The sequence below is a fragment of the Cervus canadensis genome, chromosome 11 (genome assembly GCF_019320065.1).
Source record: "Cervus canadensis isolate Bull #8, Minnesota chromosome 11, ASM1932006v1, whole genome shotgun sequence".
Taxonomy (NCBI): Eukaryota; Metazoa; Chordata; class Mammalia; order Artiodactyla; family Cervidae; genus Cervus; species Cervus canadensis.
In genome coordinates this window covers 49242126-49267445 of record NC_057396.1, presented here as the reverse complement: position 1 = coordinate 49267445, position 25320 = coordinate 49242126, and the positions used below count along the sequence as shown (strand labels likewise).

Genomic DNA, 25320 nt, shown 5'->3' with positions numbered 1-25320 from the left:
TAAATTATTGATACATGTAACTAGCTGAATGAATCTCAGAATTACTAGGCCAAGTGAAAAAGTGAAACAGAAAAGCATTAAGCAATTCAGACCAAAAAGAAAAAAACATTCACTGGACTTCATCATAGAGTGAAAAAGTGAAACAGAAAAGCATTAAGCAATTCAGACCAAAAAGAAAAAAACATTCACTGGACTTCATCATAACTAAAAACTTTTGTGCAAAGGATACTAACAAAAAAGTGAAAAGACAACCTACATAGTGGGAGAAAATATTTACAAATCATGTATCTGATAAAGAGTTACTATTTAGAATACATTAAAAAAAAAACTTACAACTCAATAGCAAAAACCCAACTCGAAATTGAGCAGAAAGACCTGAAAAGACATTTCTCCAAAGAAGAAATACAAAGTTATCAATAAGGACATGAAAAAAGGCTCAACATCATTATTCATTAGGGAAATGTAAATCAAAACCTAATGAGATACCCACTAGGATGGTTATTTTTTTAAAAAAATCAATAAATAACAAGTGCTAATAAGAACATTGAGTAATTGGGGCCCTCACACATGGTTGGTAGGAATGTAAAATTGTAAGGCTGTTGTAGAAAACAGTTTAATGATTCCCTTGACCTGGCACTTCCACTCCTAATAACATACCCAAAATAAGAGAGGGGGAGTCAAACGGACACTTGTATTCCAATGTTTACGCAGCATTGTTCACAACAGCCAAAAAGTGAGAACAACTCAAGAGTCCATCAGGAAATGAAAGGATTAACAAAACGAAATGTTGTTGTTGTTCAGTTGCCCAGTTGTGTCTGACTCTTTGGAACCCCATGGACTGCAGCATGCCAGGCCTTCCTGTCCCTCACCATCTCCCAAAGTTTGCCCCAGTTCATGTCCATTGCATTGGTGATACCATCCAGCCATCTCATCCTCTGACGCCCTCTTCTCCTTCTGCCCTCAATCTTTCCCAGCATCAGGGACTTTTCCAATGAGTCATCTGTCCACATCAGATGAACAAAACACTGGAGCTTCAGCTTCAATATCAGTCCTTCCAACGAGTATTCAGGGCTGATTTCCCTTAAGACTGACTGGTTTGATCACCATGCTGTCAAAGAGAGTTTCACGAGTCTTCTCTAGCACCACAGTTCGAAGGTACCAATTCTTTGGTTCTCTACCTTCTTTACAGTCCAGCTCTCAGAACCACACGTGACCACTGGGAAGACCATAGCTTTGACAAAATGGAATATCTAGCCATAAAAAGGAACAAACTACTAAAACATGCTACAATGTGAATGAACCTTGAAAACATGCTGCGTGAAATAGGCCAGGTCATAAAAGGACAAATATGATATGATTCCACTTACATATCTAGAATAGGCAAATCTGTAGAAAGAGAAAGTGGGTTAGAGATTAATGGGGGTTGGGGGGTATGATGGAATGGGTAGTTATCGACTAATGGGTACAGAGTTTCTGTTTGAAGTAATAAAAATATTTTGGAGAAAGAGAACAGTGATGATTACACAACACTATGAATGTACTTAAGGCCACTGAATTGTATACTTAAAGTGGTTAAAATGACAGATTTTATGTCATATATATCTCACAGCACTTAAAAGTTTTTCTGTGTCATGTAACTTACTACGTAAGTATCATGAAGTTCCAGCTAGCATTCTATCCTTTTAGATACTAAATAAATAACCTGTATGACAGGTTCACTCAAGGCAATCATCTAGCAGGAGGCTTCAACTAATCTTCTGGTTAGAATCAAACAGCTGAATCGTCTGACAGTTAAACACAAAAGCAAATGGAATTCCTAGCCATAGGGCAAGGCTCCACTGAAGGAACAGGCTGTGGAGCTCACTAGATTCTTCAACCCTGTTCTTTCAAGGGTGGAGATACCTACAGAATATTTGTAGCTAATCATGTCATGAATAATACCCACTTTACCATGAAAAATTATTCATCTTCATAATTGCAAAAGCTGAGTGATGGGTATACAGGTGTTCATTTTATTATGTAAACATTACAAAAATTAAAAATTTAGAAAACATTTATAATATTCGTTATGCTAGTCAACAAACCTCAGGCACTGGATGACTCCAGAAATAACTGAAGGGCTTATAGGAGCCTCTGCAGAGAAAGTTCTGATTACTGTCTTTCAAATGCTAAGTAACTACCCCCAGAGTATGTATTCCCTACTATTAATAGTACTTCAAATGTTAATTAGCCATATTTAAGAGTTTAGAATAAAACACATATGAACTACTTTCAATTTGGAACCATGTCCCATTCATCCTTGATGTCTTCTCTCCCACTTTAGTACTATACATAGAGCCTGTATGCAGTAAGTTTAATTCCACAAACATTTACAGCACATGAGAATCTGTGTTAGGCACTGCTTTTAGAGCTAAGGATATAGCCCTGACCAAAAATGACAAAGTTTTTTGTATGAGGCTTATATTCTGTAAGAATGTGATTGAAATGAAAGATGTGATTAGACTAATCAATTTTTAAGAGGTCTTTCAACAAATATTCCCTGCAATACAAACTATATCTATTTTAGTGACCGCAGCAGTCCCCACGTTTTGGAAGAGCTTCTCTCAATTTCACAGTAAAAGATAAGCAATGCAATGGCGTCATGAACACAGGCCTCGTGGGAAGAGTGCTGTTCAATGGCACTTTAAAAAAAATCTGGATATAACTGTTTTCATTAAAGTTACATGCTTATCAAAATTCCCTCCACCCCCAACCAAAGGTAATGTTCCATACAGCTGTCTCAGTCTAGAGAAGAATTTATCACTAATGTAATACAGTCACACATAGAGTGTGTCCTTCCAGGGATGGCAAGGATGACAGTGAGAGTTCTCCTCTTAATGGACTAATAATGATGGGATTTTTCTAAAATATATCAGACCTGTCAAAGATTAAAATACACAGATCTTTACCACCCCAGCCTCTCTAGCTGTGCAGGAAACAACCAAGTTATGAGAGCATTTATCACACAATGCATTAGGCCTCACAAGTGTTGAAACAGGAAATACTAATGCTTGTTATTCATGATGTCCTCCGTTAACCTGAAGCCTTGTTTTATTTTGTGAAGCAAACTATTCCTCACTTTCATCTTCTGCCATTGCATCAGCCAATAATCTGCTTCTCTCTGGATCCATCTTTCAGAGTTTTCAAAATGCTTCATCTCCCACAAAGCAAATTTCATGTCCATCAGGGTCAGGCAGAATGATCACTTGCACTGTTGCTTTCCCTAGTGTGTCCGGACTCACAAGGAGAGTCAGAATTCCCCAGTTCTCCCATTTTATCAAGTCACCTGACAACTCTTTCTAGGGGCAAGAAAAGGCAATTTGTCCAAAAGCTGCTGCAAGATCACTGCCTCCTGGATGTCCTGTAGCTCCAGCTTATACTGGTTATCAGCCTAGACCAGCAAAGTCCTCTGCTTCTTTTCATCTTTTTCATAAACTTTCATTCCTAGTAAATTATACCAGTAGCTAAAGGACTTCTCAAGATCAGACTCTGGTAGAGTTACTTTTAATATAAGATCTGTCTGCGGTGGACTACATACAGTTCTGCAAACAGAATTTATATCCTCCAGGAGCTTTGGTTTCAAAAACACCTCCTGCAACCTCACTGAGTGGCCACTCCAGCTTCCTGGCATTGCTGATGGCCTGACAAGAAGAGTGAAAAAGTTGGCTTAAAACTCAACATTCAGAAAACTAAGATCATGGCATCCGGTTCCATCATTTCATGGCAAATAGATGGGGAAACAATAGAAACAGTGACAGACTATTTTCTTAGGCTCCAAAATCACGGCAGGTGGTGACTGCAGCCATGAAATTAAAAGACGCTTGCTCCTTGGAAGGAAAGTTATAACCAATCTAGATAGCATATTAAAAAGCAGAGACATTACTTTGCCAACAAAGGTCCATATAGTCAGAGCTATGGTTTTTCCAGTAGTCATGTATGGATGTGAGAGTTGGACCATAAAGAAAGCTGAGTGCAGAAGAATGGATGCTTTTGAACTGTGGTGTTGGAGAAGACTCCTCAGAGTCCCTTGCACTGCAAGGAGATCCAACCAGTCCATCCTAAAGGAAATCAGTCCCGAATGTTCACTGGAAGAACTGATGCTGAAGCTGAAACTCCAAGACTTTGGCCACCTGATGCAAAGAACTGACTCATCAGAAAAGACCCTGACAGTGGGAAAGATTGAAGGCGGGAGGAGAAGGGGACAACAGAGGATGAGATGGTTGGATGGCATCACTGACTCAATGGATGTGAGTTTGAGTAAACTCCAGGAGTTGATGATGGACAGGGAGGCCTGGGATGCTGCAGTCAATGGGATCGCAGAGTCGGACACGACTGAACGACTGAACTGAACTGGTTAGAAGCAAGTGTGATAATCATGAAGTCATTGCCAAGTTTGTAGTCTCCGATGCCCTAATTGTCAGTCAGTTCTGCAACAAAATGATCATCCTCAGGTTCAAATCCATTCATTGTTTTACTTCATTTCCCATTATTAAGGCCTTCATTCCCAGGACATCACGATAGAAACGCCGTTAGGAAATGGTTTTCCACTTTGAACATGAAGTGCAGAACCCTGCAAGTCACCATGACCTCCTACAGTACCCACCCCTCACACAGACAGCGCCACACCACCCACAGATGACGCCAGCACAGTAGTGCCAATGGCACTTTAACAATTAGAGGCTTGTGCATCCCTAATTGTCTCATTTTCTTATCTAAATTGGTAAAATGGTCTACCCAATGATAGCAGACTACAGAAATAATTTGTGAGAGCTGTAGGACCTTCTGGCCTCTTGGCGCTTCCTTAATCTTTCCCCTGTGCTCAGTCGTTTCAGTAGGATCACACTCTTTGCAATCCAACAGACTGTAGCCTGCCAGGCTCCTCTGTCCATGGGATTCTCCATGCAGGACTACTGGAGTGGGTTGCCATGCCCTCCTCCAGGGGAACCTCCCAAAACAGGGATCAAAGAATGAACATAACAAAATTCTTTCCCCAATCAATGCAACAAGATGGAGGGCTGAGCACATTCTAATATTCTCCTTCTGTTTAAAACAACATGAAAAGTCAGGAAACTTCTCTTTAATGGAACATATGTATAAAAGCACAGAAAAAAATAGCATGCCACTAGCAAACAAGATCACAAATATGCAGAAGATGGAACTAGTTTTCACACTTAAAGGTGTGAAATTGCTAAATAAGCAATTCACAAAAAAACCCAGAAATAGCCAGTAAGCATAAGATGCTCCTCCTCTCTAGTAATCCAGGAAATGTAAATGAAAACAATGAGATATTTTATTCAGGAGATAGCAAAATATTAAAAATAATGAAAAGGGACTCTTTTACTGTTGATAAGAAAGTTAGGTTGAAAAAGTCTTTTTAATATCCACCAAAATGGTATATACAAAGTGTATATACCACTTGACCCGCACTTTCACTTCTAGGAATCTAACTTAATATTTGCTCAGATATATTCATACATGTTTAATGCAACATCTCTTCAAAATTGGGGGAAATGGGAAACCATTTAAATGACCAGTGGTTAAATGTATTATGTACACCTCATCCACACCATGTAATATCATTCGGTATGAAAAAAGTACCTACATGAAAACACTTGCTTCCCATCCACACATACAAAAAAAAATACTGTCAGAAAAAAAAACACTCCTAGGTTCTTTGAAGTCTTTACCATGAGACCATAACACTCACAACCCTTCTCTGTGGAGTCACCTACTTGGCCTGTCAACTCCCCTTATTCACAGAAAACCTCAGCACAAAAGTTTCTGCCCAGCTACTCCAGTGATCATTCCTAAAGATTTCAATAGCAATATATTCTCTCAGGTTCTTCACTTCCTTCTAGATAAATCTTTTCTTCCATCCTATTTCAGTTACCTCCTCCCATAATCATACCCCAAACTGTCATGTTCAATAACTAAAACTACCTCTCAGCATCACATTTAAGCCTTTCACATTTAGGCCACCACTTCTAGGTTTCCAACTTTACTAATATGCTAGTCACCCTACTTTCATAATTCTTTATCACCATCAAAACTTCCAGTCCACTGACTCTACCACTCTCACTGTCCACCATGTCCCTCATGTTCTCGATTCCTTCCTCAAACAACATCCTTAAAGTAACCACAGTCCAAAATTACAACTTCCTTGTATACACCTTCAGGTCCACTGCATCATTCCCTCTGTCATACTTCTTAGCATACTTTCTAATCCTGGTTAAACCCAACCCATTGCTTAGTCCATGTTCTAATTGGTCTTATTTCCATTTTTGTCCCATGAGGCAGAGATAGCTAGCTGCCTACCCAGTATTCATTTTTTCATTTCTTACTAAAAGAATCCTAATTTTACCGAGGAAGCTAATGTGCCCAGGTAAAACACTGTTACCCAGCTTTCCTGACAGCCACAGGGAGTCTGTGACACTACACTACAAAATATAGGCCAAGTCACTGGGTGGGGCTTTGGAGAAAGCTCTTTAAAAGACCAAATTCAGCTGACATATGCCCTTCTGCCTTACCTTCTGTCTAGATGGAATTACAGAGAAGGATCAACCATCTCACACCACAAGGAGACAGGCACACTAGATGTCTAAACAGAAAAACAAAAGGACCCTGAACCTCTGATGTCCTAGAGCTGCCATATTAGTCCTGGACAATTTACCTCCAGCTTTTTTGTTCCTTAAAAAAATACAACTCCTAATTTATTTGAGTCATTATGTTGGGGTCTCTGCTGCTCTGCTTAGTTGCTCAGTCATGTCTTACTCTTTGTGACCCCATGGACTGCAGCCTGACAGGCTTCTCTGTCCATGGGATTCTCCAGGCAAGAATAATGAAGAGGGTTGCCATTTCCTCCTCCAGGGAATCTTCCCAACCCAGGGATTGAACCCGGGTCTCCTTGCACTGCAGGTGAATTCTTTACCATCTGAGCCACCAGGGAAGCCCAAGAATACTGGAGTCTCTACTATTGATAGTAAATACAATTCTTAATTCCTAAGCCCATTACAGTTTATTCCCCACAAGGCAACTAGAGACCTCTTAAAAATATGAAAGTGAAAGTCACTCAGTCATGTCCGACTCTTTGTGACCCCATGGACTGGTCCACGGGATTCTCCAGGCCAGAATACTGGAATGGGTAGCCTTTCCCTTCTCCAGGGGATCTTCCCAACCGAGGGATCGAACCCAGGTCTCCACCAGGCGGCTTCTTTACCAGCTGAGCCACAAGGGAAGCCCAAGAATATTGGATTGGGTATTCTCCAGTGGATCTTTCTGACCCAGGAATCGAACTGGGGTCTCTTGCATTACAGGTGGATATGTCAGATCATATTACTGGCTTCCCATCACACTTAAAATAAACTTAGGGTCCTTACTAGGCAACTAGGCCCTCTCTAATATGTCCCTCCTCTCTCTCGCAACTCACATGATACCAAATCCCCATACCACACTTCCATCTACAACTTGTACACTCAGTTCCATCCAAGGTGTTCCTTTAGCAAGGAAAACCTGTTTCCATCTCAGGGCCTGTGTGTTTGCTGTTCCCTTTACTGGGAATGCTCTCTCCTCACAACTTTACTTGGCTTGCTCCCTCACCTCTTCCAGGTAGCAACTCAAATGTTGCCTTCTCTGACATTTTCCCTGATCCCTGTATTAAAAACAGTCGCTTTGTGTCTCAAGTTTCCCTTCCACTGCCCTGTGACTCTTCCTACCTTGCTTTATTAATATATATTAAATACTTTTTTGCTTATTTACTGTTCATCTTCCCCATTAGAATGGAATCTCCCTAACAGCAAGAACCCTGGGTGTCTTTTTCAGCATCATATCCCTAGTACCTGGCACACAGTAAGGACATAATAAATATTTGCTGAATAAATGAATATACATCATGATCTCATTTATACTGAAAAAGACTGAAGCATATGTGAGTGTGTGTGTAAGTACATAAAAAATCTAGGATATACACTAAACTGTTGATGCTAGTTATCTCTGGGGAAGAGAGTGGAAAATAAAAAAAAGAACTTTCACAGCTTGCTCTGCATATTTTTGCATAAAAAAGACAAAATTAGCTATAACACATGGCAGGAAGAAAATTTTAAACATATTTAGAAATATAAATCTATTTATAGAATCATAAAATTTAGACACTCATAGTAACCTCAGTAAGCATAACACTACACCATGGGTAGAAGGATCTATGATTAGCAAGCAAACATCTTCTAAAAGACCTAGAATCAGGGGAATAAAACTTTATAGCCTTTATAAAGGTTTTTACTGTCATTTAAACAAAATAATAAAATATACTATGCAAAGTGTATTGTACATCAAATTAGTAATGAATTGTGTAGAATTAATTTCCATCACTTGCTCAGTAAAAACTTTTAAATATCTTCCTTCCCTAGGGATTCATCTAGATAATTATATATTTGCTTTGTTTCAGAAAATATGCATTCTAAGACACATCTTTTTTATCAAGTTCTCCATCCAAATGTCTAGTATATTAATTTTTTTACTTTATGGAGGCATATTTTTACATGTTATATAATTCATCCATTTCAAATATATAATTCAATGGTTTTTAGTAAATTTACCAAGTTGTGGAACATACCATAATTCAGTTTTAGAAACCTTTATCACTGCAATAACACCATTTATGTCCATTTACTGTTAACCCCCATTCCCATCTCTACTCAATCAACCATTAATCTACTGTCTCTATACTTTTGTCTATTGTGGACATTTTCCATAAATAGAAACATACAATATGTGGTTTCTTTCATGATTTCTTTCACTTAGCATCTTTTCGAGGTTCATCTATCTGGTAGCACGTGTCAGTGTTCCATTCCTTTTTGTTGCTGAATAGTATTCCACTGTATGGATATGCCACAATAGTGGCACAATAGTGGCATATCCACTATAATTTGGTTCTATGACTTGGATTTCCATTCTCCAGATAATACAATGGATTAAGGATAACTTAGGTACTTGGGGAAGGGGGGCAGGGAGTATCTATGGTTAAATTTATTCAACACAATGACATAGGTGAGTGTTTTTCAAATCCAATCCAGTTTATACAGAATGAGATTGTCCTGGCTTCACTCAACAACATTATGCTATCAGTCACTTTTAAAACTATTTTTTCTGTCCCTCCCTCCTAACAGGAACAAGAGGATAGTTCCCCAAGGTTTCTTTCTCTCTACTAAGGTTTATAAAAAATCTCTACACTTACTATGCCTTCTGCTTTACTTCTTTTTTCTACCTCCGAGTCCTTATTTTCTCATTATCTTCAAGCTGATAGCTTTAAAATTTCCATATTCTCCAAATTTCTAAAAAGTTACATTAAAACTAAATATCTGCATATTCTGGAATTTTATTTAAGAGAAATCTGTGGTTCTCTTCATGTAGCCCCTGAGAACAATTTCTTTCTATGTATAAAAAAGCTTTGTAACTGATTTAAAATGAAAAACAAAAAACTCACAACTCTAATATAAAAGGAGCAAGAGGACCCATGTCAACATTTGACACTCTCATTTAAAAGAAAAGATCAAATATATAGTAGTTAAGCACAGTCTTTTTTCTCTTTAACATGACCTTTCATTCAGTCTAAAATGCCACAATAACGTTATTGTTTTGCCTCTGCTTTATGATGGTGTCCAATTCAGATTAAGTGGATTATTTGTCTTTATAAAATATTAAACATCTACATGTAGAATAATTATCTAATCATTATGATCTTAGGTAAGGGATGGTGGTTCAGGGAGAGGGCTGGGGAAGGATAATACAAATCTTATACTTCTTATAACCAGACTTTTTGAAGTCTTAATTTTCCAAATGATTCCCAGACTATTAGCTTGAAAACATCAAAAATAAGATGATGGGGACACAGCTAAAAGCTTTCCCAATGGTAAATGTTCTCTAACTAGAAAATTATTCCACTACCCCTTTATCAGTCTAAGTTACAGTTCTTACTGAACACCACATGTAATTAGAGTAATCTTATAAGATAATGAAAAATAATACAAGCTATTATTATTAAAGGTTAAATGTTAGCTTTTAACTAACATTTAAATGCTAAGAACACCTCTCCTGGTGGCCAGTTATTGTGGCAGGTGTATGATAGGCTCTGTGAGCTACATTTTCATCTGTTTGCTATAATGCAGACAGGTTCTATGTTATCAATTTTAAAATTCCCTATTAAATCTAAACTTCCACTAAGTACTCTTTAATGTCATTATTCCAATTTACTTTAAGAAAATGAATGGCATAATAATATGCATACTATACCTTTTTCAGGCTTTCATATTCCTCACGAAATTCCCCAGGCTTGCTTAATTTGATTGGTGCTCTGAATATAAACTCTGGAGAAATGAGAAAAGAAAACACTTTTTAACAGAACTTTCTAGGAAGGAACCAAGATCTTGTCTACATCATAAACCACATAAAAATTGTGGTCATCTTCCCACAATTTGAATATTCATTCATTCATTTAACCAATACTTATTAAAGGATATAAACCAGGCACAGTCCTAAGCACTGGGGAGAAGCACTGAACAAATAAAGTCCTTGCTATCATGGAGCTTACAAAATTGTGGAGGGAAACAGATAATAAACACACAAGTGTGTGTGTATAATACCTCTGATGGTACTAAGGGCTATGAAGGAAAATAAACATAAGGTAGAAGGAAAAAATAGTACACAGAGTGGTCTGAAGGGTCTCACTGATAAAAGTAACATGGTAAAAGACCTCAAGGAAAACTATATCTAAAGCTCTTAGTTCGGGACTTCCCTGTCAGTCCAGTGAGTAAGACTCCGTGCTTCCACTGCAGGAGGCGCAGGTTTGACTCCTGACCCAGAAACTAAGATCCCGCATGCTGCGCCACTGGCACAGCCAAAAATTATTAATTTTTTTTAAAAAGCTCTCAGTTAAATATTACCAAGTGACATTTTAAATAAGCTAAAGTTTTACTCATACTACTGTTTCTTTCTACTTCTTTTCAACACTGCCAACAGATTACAACCTATAAATATTTTCAGTATATACCCTGATTTTTTCAGCGGTTTTGATCAGCCTATAAAATGAAATCAAAACTTTTCAATGTCACTGAAGGTCTTCCAGAGACTGATCACAACTTCATCTTTCTAACGCACTGTCTCTCTCAACTCTTGACTACCTAATTACAACATACATGCCACATATTTCTAAACCTTTTATGTTGCTTTCTCAGCTGAAATTCTGTGTTCTTCTCTTTTCTATATATAATTTTAAATCCAAGATTCCAGGCCCACAAGAGGCACACAATACACATTGGTTATATAGAAAATAAAAATCCAACTTAGGAACAAATAAAAGATAAGTCCTAAATGCTATAAAAACGAAGGAGAAAACACACACTTCAGCCTTCTTAAATGTACATGACACTTCTATACACCCCCATATATATATTTAGTGACTTAAACACAGTATTTAAGACTTACTAATAACTCTACATCCATTCAGGTTGATAATATTTGTTGTAGAAAAGTGGGCTCCTCAAAAAGGTGACTTTCGTCCTTTTTCAGTTGTCTCAACTACTTTAGAAAGACTCATTTACACCAGAGAAATGTGGAAGATTCTTAGAAACACTGGACCTAATGCAGATGCAGAAAACAGGAACTTAAAGCTGTACCAAACAGGAGAGAATTATTAGACCCAGGGCTTGGGAGGAAAACATTCCATCACCTTCATCCACTTAAAAAATAAACTCCTGATGACTATTTTAATCGTATCTCTTAAGAACATTTCTAATTATAGGCAAATAGTATTTAAAAGCAGATGCTGTAAAAGAGCAGTGGAAGAGGGAGGAGAAAAGCAAAACCCTTAAGGCAAAAGAAGGAAAATACTTTTAATCCATTTATGAAGAACTTATTCCTGAACAATACTTCACATACATTTTCTCAGTGAATCTTCACAGAAACTTTGTAAAGCAGGTATTATAACCATTTTACAATAAGGAAAATGAGGGGTTAATGACTTCCCCAAGACCACAGAACTAGTACATGGCAAAATTAAGAGAAAAAGAATTAAGGTATAAAGACGGAAACTACATAATGATGAAAAAGTGAAGTCATCAAGAAGATACAATAATTATGAATTTGTATGAACCTACCACAGAACAAAACAATAAGACTATAAGAGAAACTAATAAATCCAAAATTATAGTAAAAAAATTTAACATATCCCAATTAAAAACAGATCGGGCAGAGCAAAGGTAATAAAAATACAGAAAAATTGAACAATAAAATTAACAAACTTGATTATGTATTATGAATTCAATGAACAAAATATATATTCCTTAAAAGCACAAGGAACAATTAAAAACACACTAGGTCTCAAAGAAGTTATAAAAATTTTCAAAGAATTCACATTATATAGACTTTGTTCTTGGATTTTAACTGCCATTTTCCAAGCCAAGTTCTGTAGCTACCTGGCTGATAACTTTAGCTTACCCAATATTCTTTCTCAATAAATTCCTTTTCTGCCAGAGTAGATTTCTACTGATAACAACCACTGGCAGGGAAGTTTGGGGGAGAATGGATTCATGTATATGTATGGCTGAGTCCCCTTGCTGTCCACCTGAAATTACCACAACATTGTTAACTGGCTCCAATATAAGTGATTTAGTCGCTAAGTCCTGTCCAACTCTTACGACCCCATGAAATGTAGCCTGCCAGGCTCCTCCATTCATGGGATTTTCCAGACAAGAATGCTGGAGTGAGCTGCCATTTCCTTCTCCAGGGGATCTTCCCGACTCAGGAATCAAACTCTAGTCTCCTGCACTGCAGGCAGATTCTTTACCAACTGAGCTACCAGGGAAGCCAATATAAAATAAAAAGTTAAAAAAAATAACAAAACTAACACCTACTGGCTGATTCTATTTTTCACATGGTACTATGAGATGATTCAGAAGCAAAACTCAAAACTGGTTAAGGAAAAAAAAGAGAGAGAAGACGAACTACTCCTAAGCATAAAAATGAGGACCAAGTTAGAGGTATGAAGTGAGTTTAAATCTCCAGTAACTATTAAAACAATGTTACAATGAGTGATCTTGCATATGAATCATTTTGCATGTCTACAAGTATAGCCACAGATTAAGTTGCTGGAATCAGAACTGCTGGGTCAAAGAATATGTGCTTCTGTAATTCTGGCAGACAATACCAAATCCCCCTTCATAAAACCTGTACACAGAGTCCCACCAGTGATGCATGAGACTGCAATTTCCTCACACCTTTGCCAACACGATGAGTGCTGAAATTGTTTAGCTTTCCCAATATAATTGGTGAAATTCTGCATCTCATGCGCTTAGTGAATGAAACTGAGTACTTTTCATGTATCTGAGTAATTTACATTTCCTTTGATGTGAAAAGTACATACATTTCCCTTACTCCTGCTGGAGTTAACTTTTTCTTCCAGATCTGTTAAAGCTCCATGTAAGAAAAATTACCCTTGTGTCACATGAATAGCAATACTTTTCTTAGTTTATCATCTGTCTTGACTTTGCTTACAGTGGTGATTTTTGTATAGTTATATTAATCAAACTTCTCCTTTATGACTTCTGCATTTTGCATATTTGGAAAGACCTTCCTCAGGCCAAAATATAGTAACAAATTCTACCAGTTTCTTCTGGTACAAAGTGTAAGACTCTTCTCATATCTACTTTTAAAAATTCTAAATCTATTTTTTATTTGGAAGCAACATAAGGAGCATAATCTTATTCAGGCTTTTAATAAGTCTACTATCCAACACAAGGGACCAAAAGTACTTTAGTGACAGACTAGTAAAAATGATTATAATTTTTACTTACTGTTAGAGAATTTGTTTTCTTTAAAATAATTCTTGATGGCATTTAGAAGAAAATGTCCAAAGAGCCTAACAGCTTTATTATATAGTGTAAATAGTACAAAATTAAAAGCCTGATCCCAAACTTAGAAGCTTCCAGAGTCTCAAATAAGTCAGTCTTAACTTCCTCTTCTAAAAATCAGAAAAATACCTACTATGACAGCCGAGTATGAGGATCAAATGAATATAATGAAAGTGAAAACACTTTGTAAACTATTTTCAGACAGTAGAGTGGCATGCAGTAGAATCTAATAACTATAAAACTGCCTCTGGTATTGACGAGATTAAGAAATGGTAGTTTGGTCTGGTTTATTTGCAGGTATAACTTAAGAGAAATGAAGATAATTACCCAACTGCTTGGATACATTTATTACATGAAAAGTTAAATTCACTTTGGGATACTTACTAAGAAATCTCAACGTTCATATATAAGGCCAAGTAAGAACTCGGCATATTGACTGAAATATTACTATACCTTGACTCATTTGAGGGTAAAAGGTAATGACAAGGGTAGGATTAATTTCTACTCACCAAGATTAGTACTGATATAGATTAGTTTACTGTTGGATTAAGATTAATGAAACTTGATGCTTTAAAAATAAAAAATGCAAAAAAAAATAAAAATAAAATAAAATAAAATAAAAAATGCTAAACAGTCACTTTTTGCAAATTCTCCCAACAGGACTGTGCTGCATTAAGTGGCATCATGCCCAAAAGTTCAAAAAATTACACACTCAACAAAGTAATTCTTGAACACAAAAACAGTTAAGAATAAAAGGTCATGAACTGGTCCAATCTGACATTAACTTAAATATTTAAGCCTTTTCCTATTTTAATAATGCCCTCTAGAAATGTCAACAAGGCAAAAATAATTTTTTTCTTCCCTGTTGGCTTGCAAAAAGAACATACTAGGTTCTGACACCTGCTCTGTCAACTAAGTGAGAGTATCTAGATATATCAAAGATTCTCTTTGCCTTGGTCTCATCTATCAAGTGGAAATTAAAATACTGGCCAAATCTACTTCACAGGAATGCAGAAGACCACATTTAGTAGTAGCAGTAATCAATGAGGAATCCCTATAATAAAAACACAGCTAACATTTAATAAGAGCACACCACATGCTAAATGCTACACACATGTACACACACACAATGCAGAAAAGACAACAGCAGGCCTAACTGCCTATCTTAAGGCTTGAGTACAGGGTTAGCCTTTAACTGGTGGTTAGGAAGACTGGGGAGAGTTCTCAGCCACCTTGATTAGGTACAAGCTCACTGTTACGTAAACTGTCTTACTATGTAAACTGTATAAACGATGTAGTTATGCTGAATACCTTCTTTCCTGATGGGATTCTGGAATTCTGGAACATGTTAGGCAGACAGTCCCTATATGATCAGCCCCTAATAAAAACTTTGGGCAATAAGCCTGTAAGAAGCTTCCCTGGTTCGCACCACTTAACACATGTAGTCACAACTTGTTGCTGGGGAAAATAAGCATGTCCTGTGAGACTCAACTGAGAGAGAACTCTAGAAGCTTATGCCTGGTTTCCCCTGGACTCTGTCCAATGTTCCTTTTCCCTTTGCTGATTTTAATCTGTATGCTTTCACTGTAATGAATCATAGTCACACTAGGACTATATGCTGAATCCTGGGGGCACTGCTAGTGAACCATCAAACCTGTGGGGGGGGGGGCGGTGTCTTGGAGCCCTCCTGAGTTACATATACACAAGGCATGGACTAAAATCTCTTCAGATCTCAGTTTCTATTAGAGAAATGAGATTAACTTCTAGAGCAAATGATTCAGCACAGGCTTATCTAGCTTTATTGTGCTTCACTTTCTTACACTTGACAGGTATCGTGGTTTTTACAAATTGAAGGTTTATGACAACCTTGTTATTGTCAGATGATGATCAGTATTTTTAAATTAAGGTATGTACATTGTTTTTTAAACCATGATGCTACTGCCCACTTAACAGACTACAATGTAATATAAAATGAACTTTTATGTGCACTGGAAAACCAAAAACTTTGGTTTCATTGCTTTATTGCAGTATTCACTTTATTATGGTGGTCTGGAACCAAATTCTCAGTATCTCCAAGGTATGCCTGTAATAATATTCTTATTTCATTTTCATTTACTACTCAATAGATTTCTCTAAATTCTGAAACACTCTATTATATAATGGGTAAGAATGCTATTAGGATTTAAACTTACGTAAGTGTAGCTATAATATCAAACTAATTTCTTAGAAGCCTTATGAAATATGGTTTCAATCCACCTAGACTATTATGAGAAATGAAGCAGGAAAAAAGGTCAGAGAAATGAAAATCTCCCCTTTTAAATCAAAGTCATTTACAATGCCTCTTAAAGCTTACTGGAGAACATTTTAATTATACTAAGATATTTATCAATCATGATTAACCTTTCAGGTTCCCTGAATTTTAGCACAGAAAGAACATTAATTTAACAACAACAACAAAAAAAGTTGCTGTCTGCTGATGTGGGACTTGACTTTTCTTAATTTTCTCTTTACTTCCCTCTACCTTTCTAGAGTCATGTCAACTCCCTCCACTCCAAAAGCTGAAACTGTAGTTGAAACACCTGCAATACTATCAAAAAAGGAGAGCAACAGGAGAAAATCTACATGATTTGGTAAGGTGATGCTTTTTTAGATAAAATATCAAAGACATGACTCATAAAATAAGTAATTCATAAGATGGACTTCATTAAAATTAAAAATTTCTGCTCTGCAAAAGACAATGTCAAGAGAGTGAGAAGAAAAGCCACAGACTTGAAGAAAACATTTTCAACAGATGTATTTGATATAAGACTGTTATCCAAAATAAACAAAGAACATCAAACTTAATCAGAAAACAACAAGATTTTTTTTAATGGGCAAAACCTTAACAGACACCTCATCAAAGAAGATTTACTGCAAAAACGATGTAGCAAACAAGCAAATGAAAAAAAAAACCAATGCCCAACATCATATGTCATTAGGGAATGACAAATTAAAACAAGATGCTGCTACCCAATGCTATGGCTCAGCAGGGAAAGAATCCACCTGCAATGCAGGAGACACAGTAGATGCAGGTTCAGTCCCTGGGTCAGGACAATTCCCTGGGTCAGGAAGATCTCCTGGAGGAGGGCATGGCAACCCACTCCAGTTTTCTTGCCTGCAGAATCCCATGGACTGAGGAGCCTGACGGACACAGTCCAAAGGGTCACAAAGAGTCTAAGCATGCACACACACACTACATTCCTAATTAGAAGCACTAAATTCCAAATCTCTGACAATAACAAATGTTGGTGAGGATGTGGAGCAACAGAATTCTCATTCATTGCTGGTAGGAATGCAAAATGATAGAGCCACTTTGAAAGGCAATCTGCCAATTTCTTACAAAACTAAATACACTTTTACCGTGTGTGTGTGTAGGTCACTTCAGTTGTGTCCGACTCTTTGTGACCCTATGGACTTATAGCCCACCTGGCTCCTCCGCCCATGGAATTCTCCAAGCAAGAATACTGGAGTGGGTTGCAGTACAATCCAGGAATTGCACTCCTTGATATTTACCTAAATGAGTTAAAAACTTATATCCACACAAAAACCTGTAAATAAATGCTGATAGTACTTTTGGTCATAATTGCCAAACCTTGGAAGCAACCAAAATATCCTTCAGTAGGTAAATGGATAAATAAACTGAGGTACATACTGTGAAATTATTAATAATCAAAGAAAACTCAGCTAAAATTAGAGTAGGGCCAGGCCTGCAGGGGGAGTGCTCATGCCCCTCTGTATCTGTCAATTACTCCAAATAGGAAGAGCTATACACCTGTCTACCTGTGACAGAAAGATGTTGCTTACTTTACTATCTAGCAAGAAGAAAACTTCTTTCCACCCAAAATCAACTGTAGCAATCAGACATGCAGCAGCTCAACCGATGAGAAGCCTCCATACTTTGTACTCCCAGCTTCCTCCATGGACTCTTTGGCTATTACAGCCCTTCCCAACATCCCTCTTTTCCCTGTAAAAGCAAATTCCCCTTCCTTGTTCTCTGGATTTGCCTCCAGTCTGCCACAGTTTGCATATCTTGAATGTCAATTTTTCTGGCTATTCCCAAATAAACTCACTTTTTCTGGTAATATAACTGTCTATTATATTTGAAAGCCGATAATCCAGACAATGGAATATTATTCAGTGCTTTAAAAAAAAAAATGAACTTTAGACACTCATGAAAGAAATTAGAGATGACGCTAACAGATGGAAGGATATACCAGGTTCTTGGATTGGAAGAATCAATATTCTCAAAATGAATATACTACCCAAGGCAATTTACAGATTCAGTGCAATCCCTATCAAATTACCAATGGCATTTTTTCACAGAATTAGAACAAAAAATTCTAAAATTTATATGGAAACACAAAAGACTCCAAATAATCCAAGCAATCCTGAGAAATAAAAACGAACTGGAGGAATCTGACTCCCTGACCTCAGACTATACTACAAAATTACAGTAATCAAAACAGTCTGGTACAGGTGCAAAAACAGAAATACAGATCAACAGAACAGGACAGGAAGCCCAGAAACAAACTCACACACCCAACTAATCTATGATAAAGAAGGTAAGACTATACAATGGAGAAAAGAGTCTCTTCAGTAATACTGGGAAAACTGGAAAGTTATATGTAAAAAAAAAAAAAAATGAAATTAGAACACTAACACCATATAAAAAATAAACTCGAAATGTACTAAAGACCTAAATATAAGGCTGGACACTATAAAACTCTTAGAGGAAAATAAAAAACAGAACGCTCTTTGACATAAATCACAGCAATATCTTTTTTGATCCACTTCCTTGAGTAAGTTAAACTAAGGAATTTGAGTGATTTATGAGGTGTTACTGTACGGCCATCCTTGGTAACAAAGCTACCATTCTGGTGAATGATAGTGATAATAGGGGTGGCTGTGTATGTGTGGGGGCAGGGATCATATGGTATATCTCTGTACATTCCTCTCACTTTGCTATAAAACTAAAACTGCTCTAAGAAATATATTTGAGGGCAGGGGAAGCACAGCAACAAGATGTTAAAAGAACCAGAAAAGGCAACATCACCCTCCCTAGTCCAGAGGAATCGGTCCCAAGGCCCACCAATCCCTCCCTGGGATTTTCCAAGTGTTTCAGTAGCACAGAAACAACATTCACCCTTCCTTCATCTCACAGAAAAGAAATACTAGAAACTATTTCAGGTGTCACTGAATGTTGAGTACCTAAGCATTTATAAATGAATCCAGTGGTGGAAATACTTTCTTAATGCCTGTCCTCTGACAGTTACAGTTGACCCTGGAACAACACACACTTGAACTGCACAGGTCCACTTATACACAAGTTTTTGTTTTTTTTTTTTTCCCAGTAAATACCTCCTACAGAATCATATGATCTAAGGCTGAATCCAAGGTTGGCTGAAGCCACTTATCCATCATAAAGCTACATACAGATTTTCAACTGTGCAGGGGGTCGGTGCCTCTAATCCTCTCATAGTTCAAGGGTCTATTGCAACTGCACCATGTATAAAAGGAAGAGAAACTCTGTAAGGCTATAATACCCTAAGAATGACAAACACCCATGGTCAATGACCAAAGCTGAGTGCTGCATTCAGTCTAATGTGAACTGTAGGAGCAGCTGTACTTCCTTGATGGTCCTTCCTGAAAAGGATCTTCTCTAGGGTGGTGTGACTGGTTATTAATAAACACAAACAAACAAAACAAACTATATGACTGGTATCTTGCTAATTGCAGCAAACCCTCAGGAATAAAGTGTCATTGTCAAAGCATCCACACTCAATACAAAATCAGAAAAAGAACCTCCCTGAACTATACTCAGAAGACACTACCCCAATAACTCTGAAATCCAAAGATACCTATGCTTGAGTTTTTACCCCTGTGGGTTCAATTTCTTATCAGTGCAGCAGAATGAAAAAGAATAAAAAGAACTCTAGACTTAAGAGTCCCAAAATCTAGATCCTAATCTGGACACTCCCACTTACTAGTTATTTGTCCTTGGGCAAATAAAAAAATCTCTTTGCTAATTTCCATCTCTATCTCCACCACCAGCATCATTCTGATGACTGGCAGTTATGTAGTACTTTCATTATGCCAGGTCTATTTCTAAGCACTCTGTGTATTTTTAACTCACCTAATCTTCATAATGACCCAATGGGGAGATGCTATTATCCCCATTCTACAGATAAAGAAACTGAAGCACAGAGCATATAATTTGCCCAAAGCTTCACTGTTATAAGTGAAAGAGCTATGATTTAAATTTGGGCAATCTAGCTCCAGAATCAGTGCTTTTATCCATTATTCTTCATTACCTCTTTAATATAAAAAAAAAAAAAAAGAAAACGGGAAAAAAAATCTGAACAACCCTATATAACAATGGGCAAAAGGACATGTACAGGCAGTAGATGTATTTTTTATAGAAAAAAATAAATTCAGATGATTTATATTAAAATATGCTCAATTTCACTCATCTTAAGATATTAAAAACTTTTAATTTTTACTTATTTATTTTATTATGCATTTTTGGCTGCACTGGGTCTTAGTTGCTGCACGTGGGGGCTACTCTCCAAGTGCCGCGTGTGGACTTCTCATTGTGGTGGCTTCTCCTGCTGCAGAACACTGGCTCTAAGGTACTCGAGCTTCAGTAGTTGCAGCACATGGGCTCTAGAGTGTGTGGGCTTCAGTAGTTGCAGTGCATAGGTTTACCTGCCCCAGGGCACGTGGAATCTTCCTAGACCAGGAATCAAACCCAAGACCCTTGCATTGGCAGGTGGATTCTTAACCACTGGACCACCAGGGAAGTCCTATTAAAAATTTCTGAAACAAAATACTTTCATGTATTAGATTCACAAATATGAAAAAAATTGATAAAGACCAGAGTTAGCATGGGTATTCATTATCTTAATACATACATATGTACAAAGATGTAGAACAAGAATATTCACTGCAGATCACAATACTGAAGAGTGGAGACAACCTAAATGTCCTTCAATTTTAGACTAACTGAATACGTTATCAGTGACTAGTATACAATGGATCCTTTTCTGTACTGTCTGTTTTTATTCCTGGTCTGGTTTCTTGCTTTACATGGTAATTTTTTTTAGAATGCCATCTACTGTGCAATGAAAAACTATAAAGGCTGTGAATGATATTATACTCCTATAAAAGATTCACCATGTTCTGTGACTGGCAGTCAGACTCAAAGTAGATCACTTCACAATCCAATCAGGACACGAGCTGATTCAAGGTTGGCTGCAGGCTTTGTAAAGCTTGAAAACATCTATCTTAGTCGGTAGCCCTCCCAGTCTAGGGTATTTACCAAGCCTGCCTTCCTTGGAGAGTCCTGAACTCTCTTTCCTCAACGATGAAGAAATGCTGAGACTGCTTTGCTTTTCATTAGACTTCTGTGGAGCTTTTTAGCCTTTTACCCTGCACCAAGACTTTGCCTCAAGAGAAAAAAAGCAGGTGGAGAGGCTGTGGAGGTGGGTGGTTGTGGGGAGATGCACCCCTCTTCTCTCTGGGATCTTGGCCTCTCAAGTTCTGGTTGCCTTGGCAGCCCTGAACTATAATTTTTGTATCCCTAGCCCCATGAAGAAAGCTCTGCTGGATTTTTTGCTTCTTAATAGCAATACTCACCCTCTGCCAAGAATCCACAAAAGTCTGAAGCCCTGGCTGCCTTGGCAACTTACCAATGCCTTCATATAGATCTTTTTTTTTTTTTAAGTCAGGCTTTTCTAGTTATTCTCAGCAGGAGTTTTGGTCTGCGACAGTCTGCTCCATCATAGCCAGAAGCAAAATCTACATTCTTCATAAGCAGTGGAGAAGACAAGGTTTTCATCATGAAACCACAAACCATTACTGAAGAGGGAATAAGCAATGAGGGAGAAGACAAAAGGAGAGAATATTCTTTCGAGAAAGTCAAGAAAGGAATCCAAAAAAGGTAGGAACACATGTGGCCAATTCCTAGGGAAACTTACAATCTTACAAGGAAACAAAAAAATGTATGTGAGTGAAACTACTTCAGAATGTCCAAGAGTTATAAAACTAAACAGCTAAGTGCTGCATGAGGTAGAGGTGCACAGCAGCAAAAGAAGGCAATGCATCAAAATCCATCTTCTACAACAAAATCTATGCAAGGGCAGAGGTGCACAGGAAACAAGAGGCCATTATCCATATTAATCTCAAGGTTACCTGCTTATACTACCCACCAAACTTCTGAATTACCCTCAATAAGTAGAAACTTAAATGTTAAATTAAGCATTCCATTTAGAAGTAGGAAGGTGGAAACAAGGGGAGTGAACTACAAACATGTTCTAAAACAAAACTAAAGTGCTTTCCATTTCATCTGTATTTTCAGTTTACCCCTTCTAACTCTCCAAGAGTGCATATGACAGAGTAGTGCCAACTGTCTTAAACTAATGCAACTGCTTATTTACCTACTTGCCCAAGACAGTAACAATTTATAGTAGGCAATATGAATATGTACTTCCTCTTCTTTACCTGGAAAGAAGAGGAAGTACACAGAGAAAGAATTAAAAGCTAATAAAATGTTCATGCCAGATTTTAAGCCTGCTTACCTAAGTACCATAATTAACACTACAGATCACTACTCTAATAACTTAAAGCCATGTTTTAAAACTATCCTTGGCAAAGAATTAATAAAATCAAAGGTCACCACTCACATACCAAGAAGTTAAAAGATGTTTATAATTTTTGACCTAATAATTTCATTTTTTGTCAACAAAGGTCCATCTAGTCAAGGCTATGGTTTTTCCAGTAGTCATGTATGGATGTGAGAGTTGGACCATAAAGAAACCTGAGCGCCAAAGAATTGGTGCTTTTGAACTGTGGTGTTGCAGAAGACTCTTGAGAGTCCCTTGGACTGCAAGGAGATCCAACCAGTCCATCCTAAAGGAGATCAGTCCTGGGTGTTCATTGGAAGGACTGATGTTGAAGCTGAAACTCCAATACTTTGGCCACCTGATGCGAAGATCTGACTCATTGGAAAAGACCCTGATGGTGGGAAAGATTGAGGGCAGGAGGAGAAGGGGACGACAGAGGATGAGATGGTTGGATGGCATCACTGGCTCAATGGACATGGGTTTGGGTATACTCCGGCAGTTGGTGATGGAGAGGGAGGCCTGGCATGCTGCGCTGTTCATGGGGTCGCAAAGAGTTGGACATGACTGAGCGACTGAACTGAACTGAATAATTTCTAGCAATCTAAGAAAATAATCTAAAGTATAGAAAAACTTTATGTAAGAAGATTTTCATTGCAACATTGTTCACAATTGCAATACAAAGACTGATTATAACCTAAATATCGAATACTGAGGGAATGACTAGGCTAACTATGCAAGTCGCTAGACTGAGTATGCCTTATAATTTCAAGAACATTAAATATGGAAACAGCAATAACAAATGGAAAAGAAATAGTAATATAATTATAGAAGTCACAAAGGGAGAAGAAAATGTTAGTGATAACATATCAAGTTATCATACATAAGTGTGTCAGAATAATGGAAACCATGATCAGAGATCAGGAAGTTAAAAAGGGAAGTGAGCAGTGAGGAAGAGGGAGGTGCTGTGGGAAGAGAAAATACACCAAAAAAAGGCACAAGACCCTTTCCCAAAAGCACTTATTAATAGAGCTTATTAGTTAAGACAAAGTCATAAAAAGTTGTAAGAGATTTAAATAATTATAGAGACAATGACAGGTGCAAAATCACAAAATGAACAACTGCCAAATGCATCTTACAAGCAAATGCTGCAATAGACATCAGTAGGAGCAAGAGAACAAAGCCTGGGAAGGAGAGGCAAGGCTTTGGGAAGGTGGGATGAAGCTGAGTCTAACTGGTAAAACTTAGATAAGTCAGAAGATGGAGGAAGAGCAATTCATGTGAACAACAAAGCATGACCAAGAGTGTGGTAACACTACTGAACGGCACACTTAAAAGGTTAAGATGGTAAGTTGCGAATTATGCTTTTATTACCACAATTTTAATTTTTTTAAGCATGAAAGCTGGATAGTAAATAAATATGTTCTGCCCTAGCAGAAAGTTTATGTAGGAGGTCGTATAGGCCAGAAAGGGTAGGTTGGGGCCAAATTAGGTTAAGAAATCTAAACTCATCCTGTCAACAACAAGGATGATACTACCATATTTAATATTATTAATAAAGTAAAATTATTAATAAACAATAAAACCCCAGTTATCCAGCATGCTTGGGGAATACAATATTCCTTAAGTTTATGGGGTAACAATGCCAAATTTGGGCAGGATCTTCCCCATACACAGTTACAGCACTTTACCATCCACACATGTCTGCCTGGTAACTTCCATAAACAGAAAGATCCCAGGCTGTGGAGACCAACCAGATTCCATCACTTACCAATGTGCACTCAGCACAATACAACTTGTCTAGCCCTCAGTTTCCCCAATCCTCAAATAAATTGTTATAAACGATTAAATGGCATGATTTAAAGTAATGCTTTATACAATGTTGGATATATAACTGATAATTATTAAATGTTAGATACTTCCTTAAAAGGAAAAATTCTACTTAATCTTTTCAGGGATAGCAATTTCTCAGACTTGTAGGAAAGTATAAGGAATTTAATGAAAAAAATGGCATCAGAGATTTTTTTTTCTACATATATAGTGCTTATTAACTGTTAATGAAAATTAACAATAAATTTTCAAATTCCAAGTTGTATCTTGCTTCCTTAGTTTAAAAAATTAACATGATTTGTAACTTGATCTGGGAGGAATAACAAAGGAGTCTTTTTTTTTTTTTTTTTAAACAAAGGAGTCTTAAGCAGCCTAAGGCTTTGTAGACTCACGGCCAGATAGTAAATACCCAGCTTTGCCAACCAAGACAGTCTCTCAATTCTACCATTGTAGCATGAAAGCAGTCATAGACAATATAAACAAGCATGGCTGTGTTCCAGTAAAAACTTACAAAAATAAGCAGGAGGCTGGATCTGGCCTGCTGAATATAATTTCTTAACCCTGGTGCTATAGATTGAATGTTGTGTCCCCCACAAAATTCACACATTGAAACTGAATCCCCAACATGATGGTGTTTGGTGAGGTCTTGGAAAAGTGACTAGGTCACAAAGGCAAAAAGCTCTCATGAAAGGTTAGGGTTCTTGTAAAAGAGACCCCAGAGAGCTCCTTTGCCCCTTCCACCAAGTGAGGACACAGCAAGAAGACAGCCATCTATGAACCAGGAGGCAGGCCCTCACGAGACACTGAGTCTACCAGTCTTGATTTTTGACTTGCCACACTCTAAGACTAAGAAATAATTTCTGTTTTTTATAAGCCACCCAGTCCATGGTATTCTG

The 25320-nt window shown here is 37.4% G+C and overlaps 1 protein-coding gene and 1 pseudogene across 1 annotated transcript in view; both read right to left on the bottom strand.

Annotated features, from left to right (window-relative positions):
* RNF169 (ring finger protein 169) overlaps positions 1-25320 on the bottom strand; it is an 82793-nt gene that overhangs the window by 41308 nt on the left and 16165 nt on the right. Inside the window, exon 2 of the mRNA XM_043482735.1 lies at positions 10324-10397. Coding sequence (XP_043338670.1) covers positions 10324-10397 — 74 coding nt within the window. The remainder of the gene's footprint in view (positions 1-10323; positions 10398-25320) is intronic.
* Positions 1648-6137, bottom strand: LOC122449954 (annotated as a pseudogene).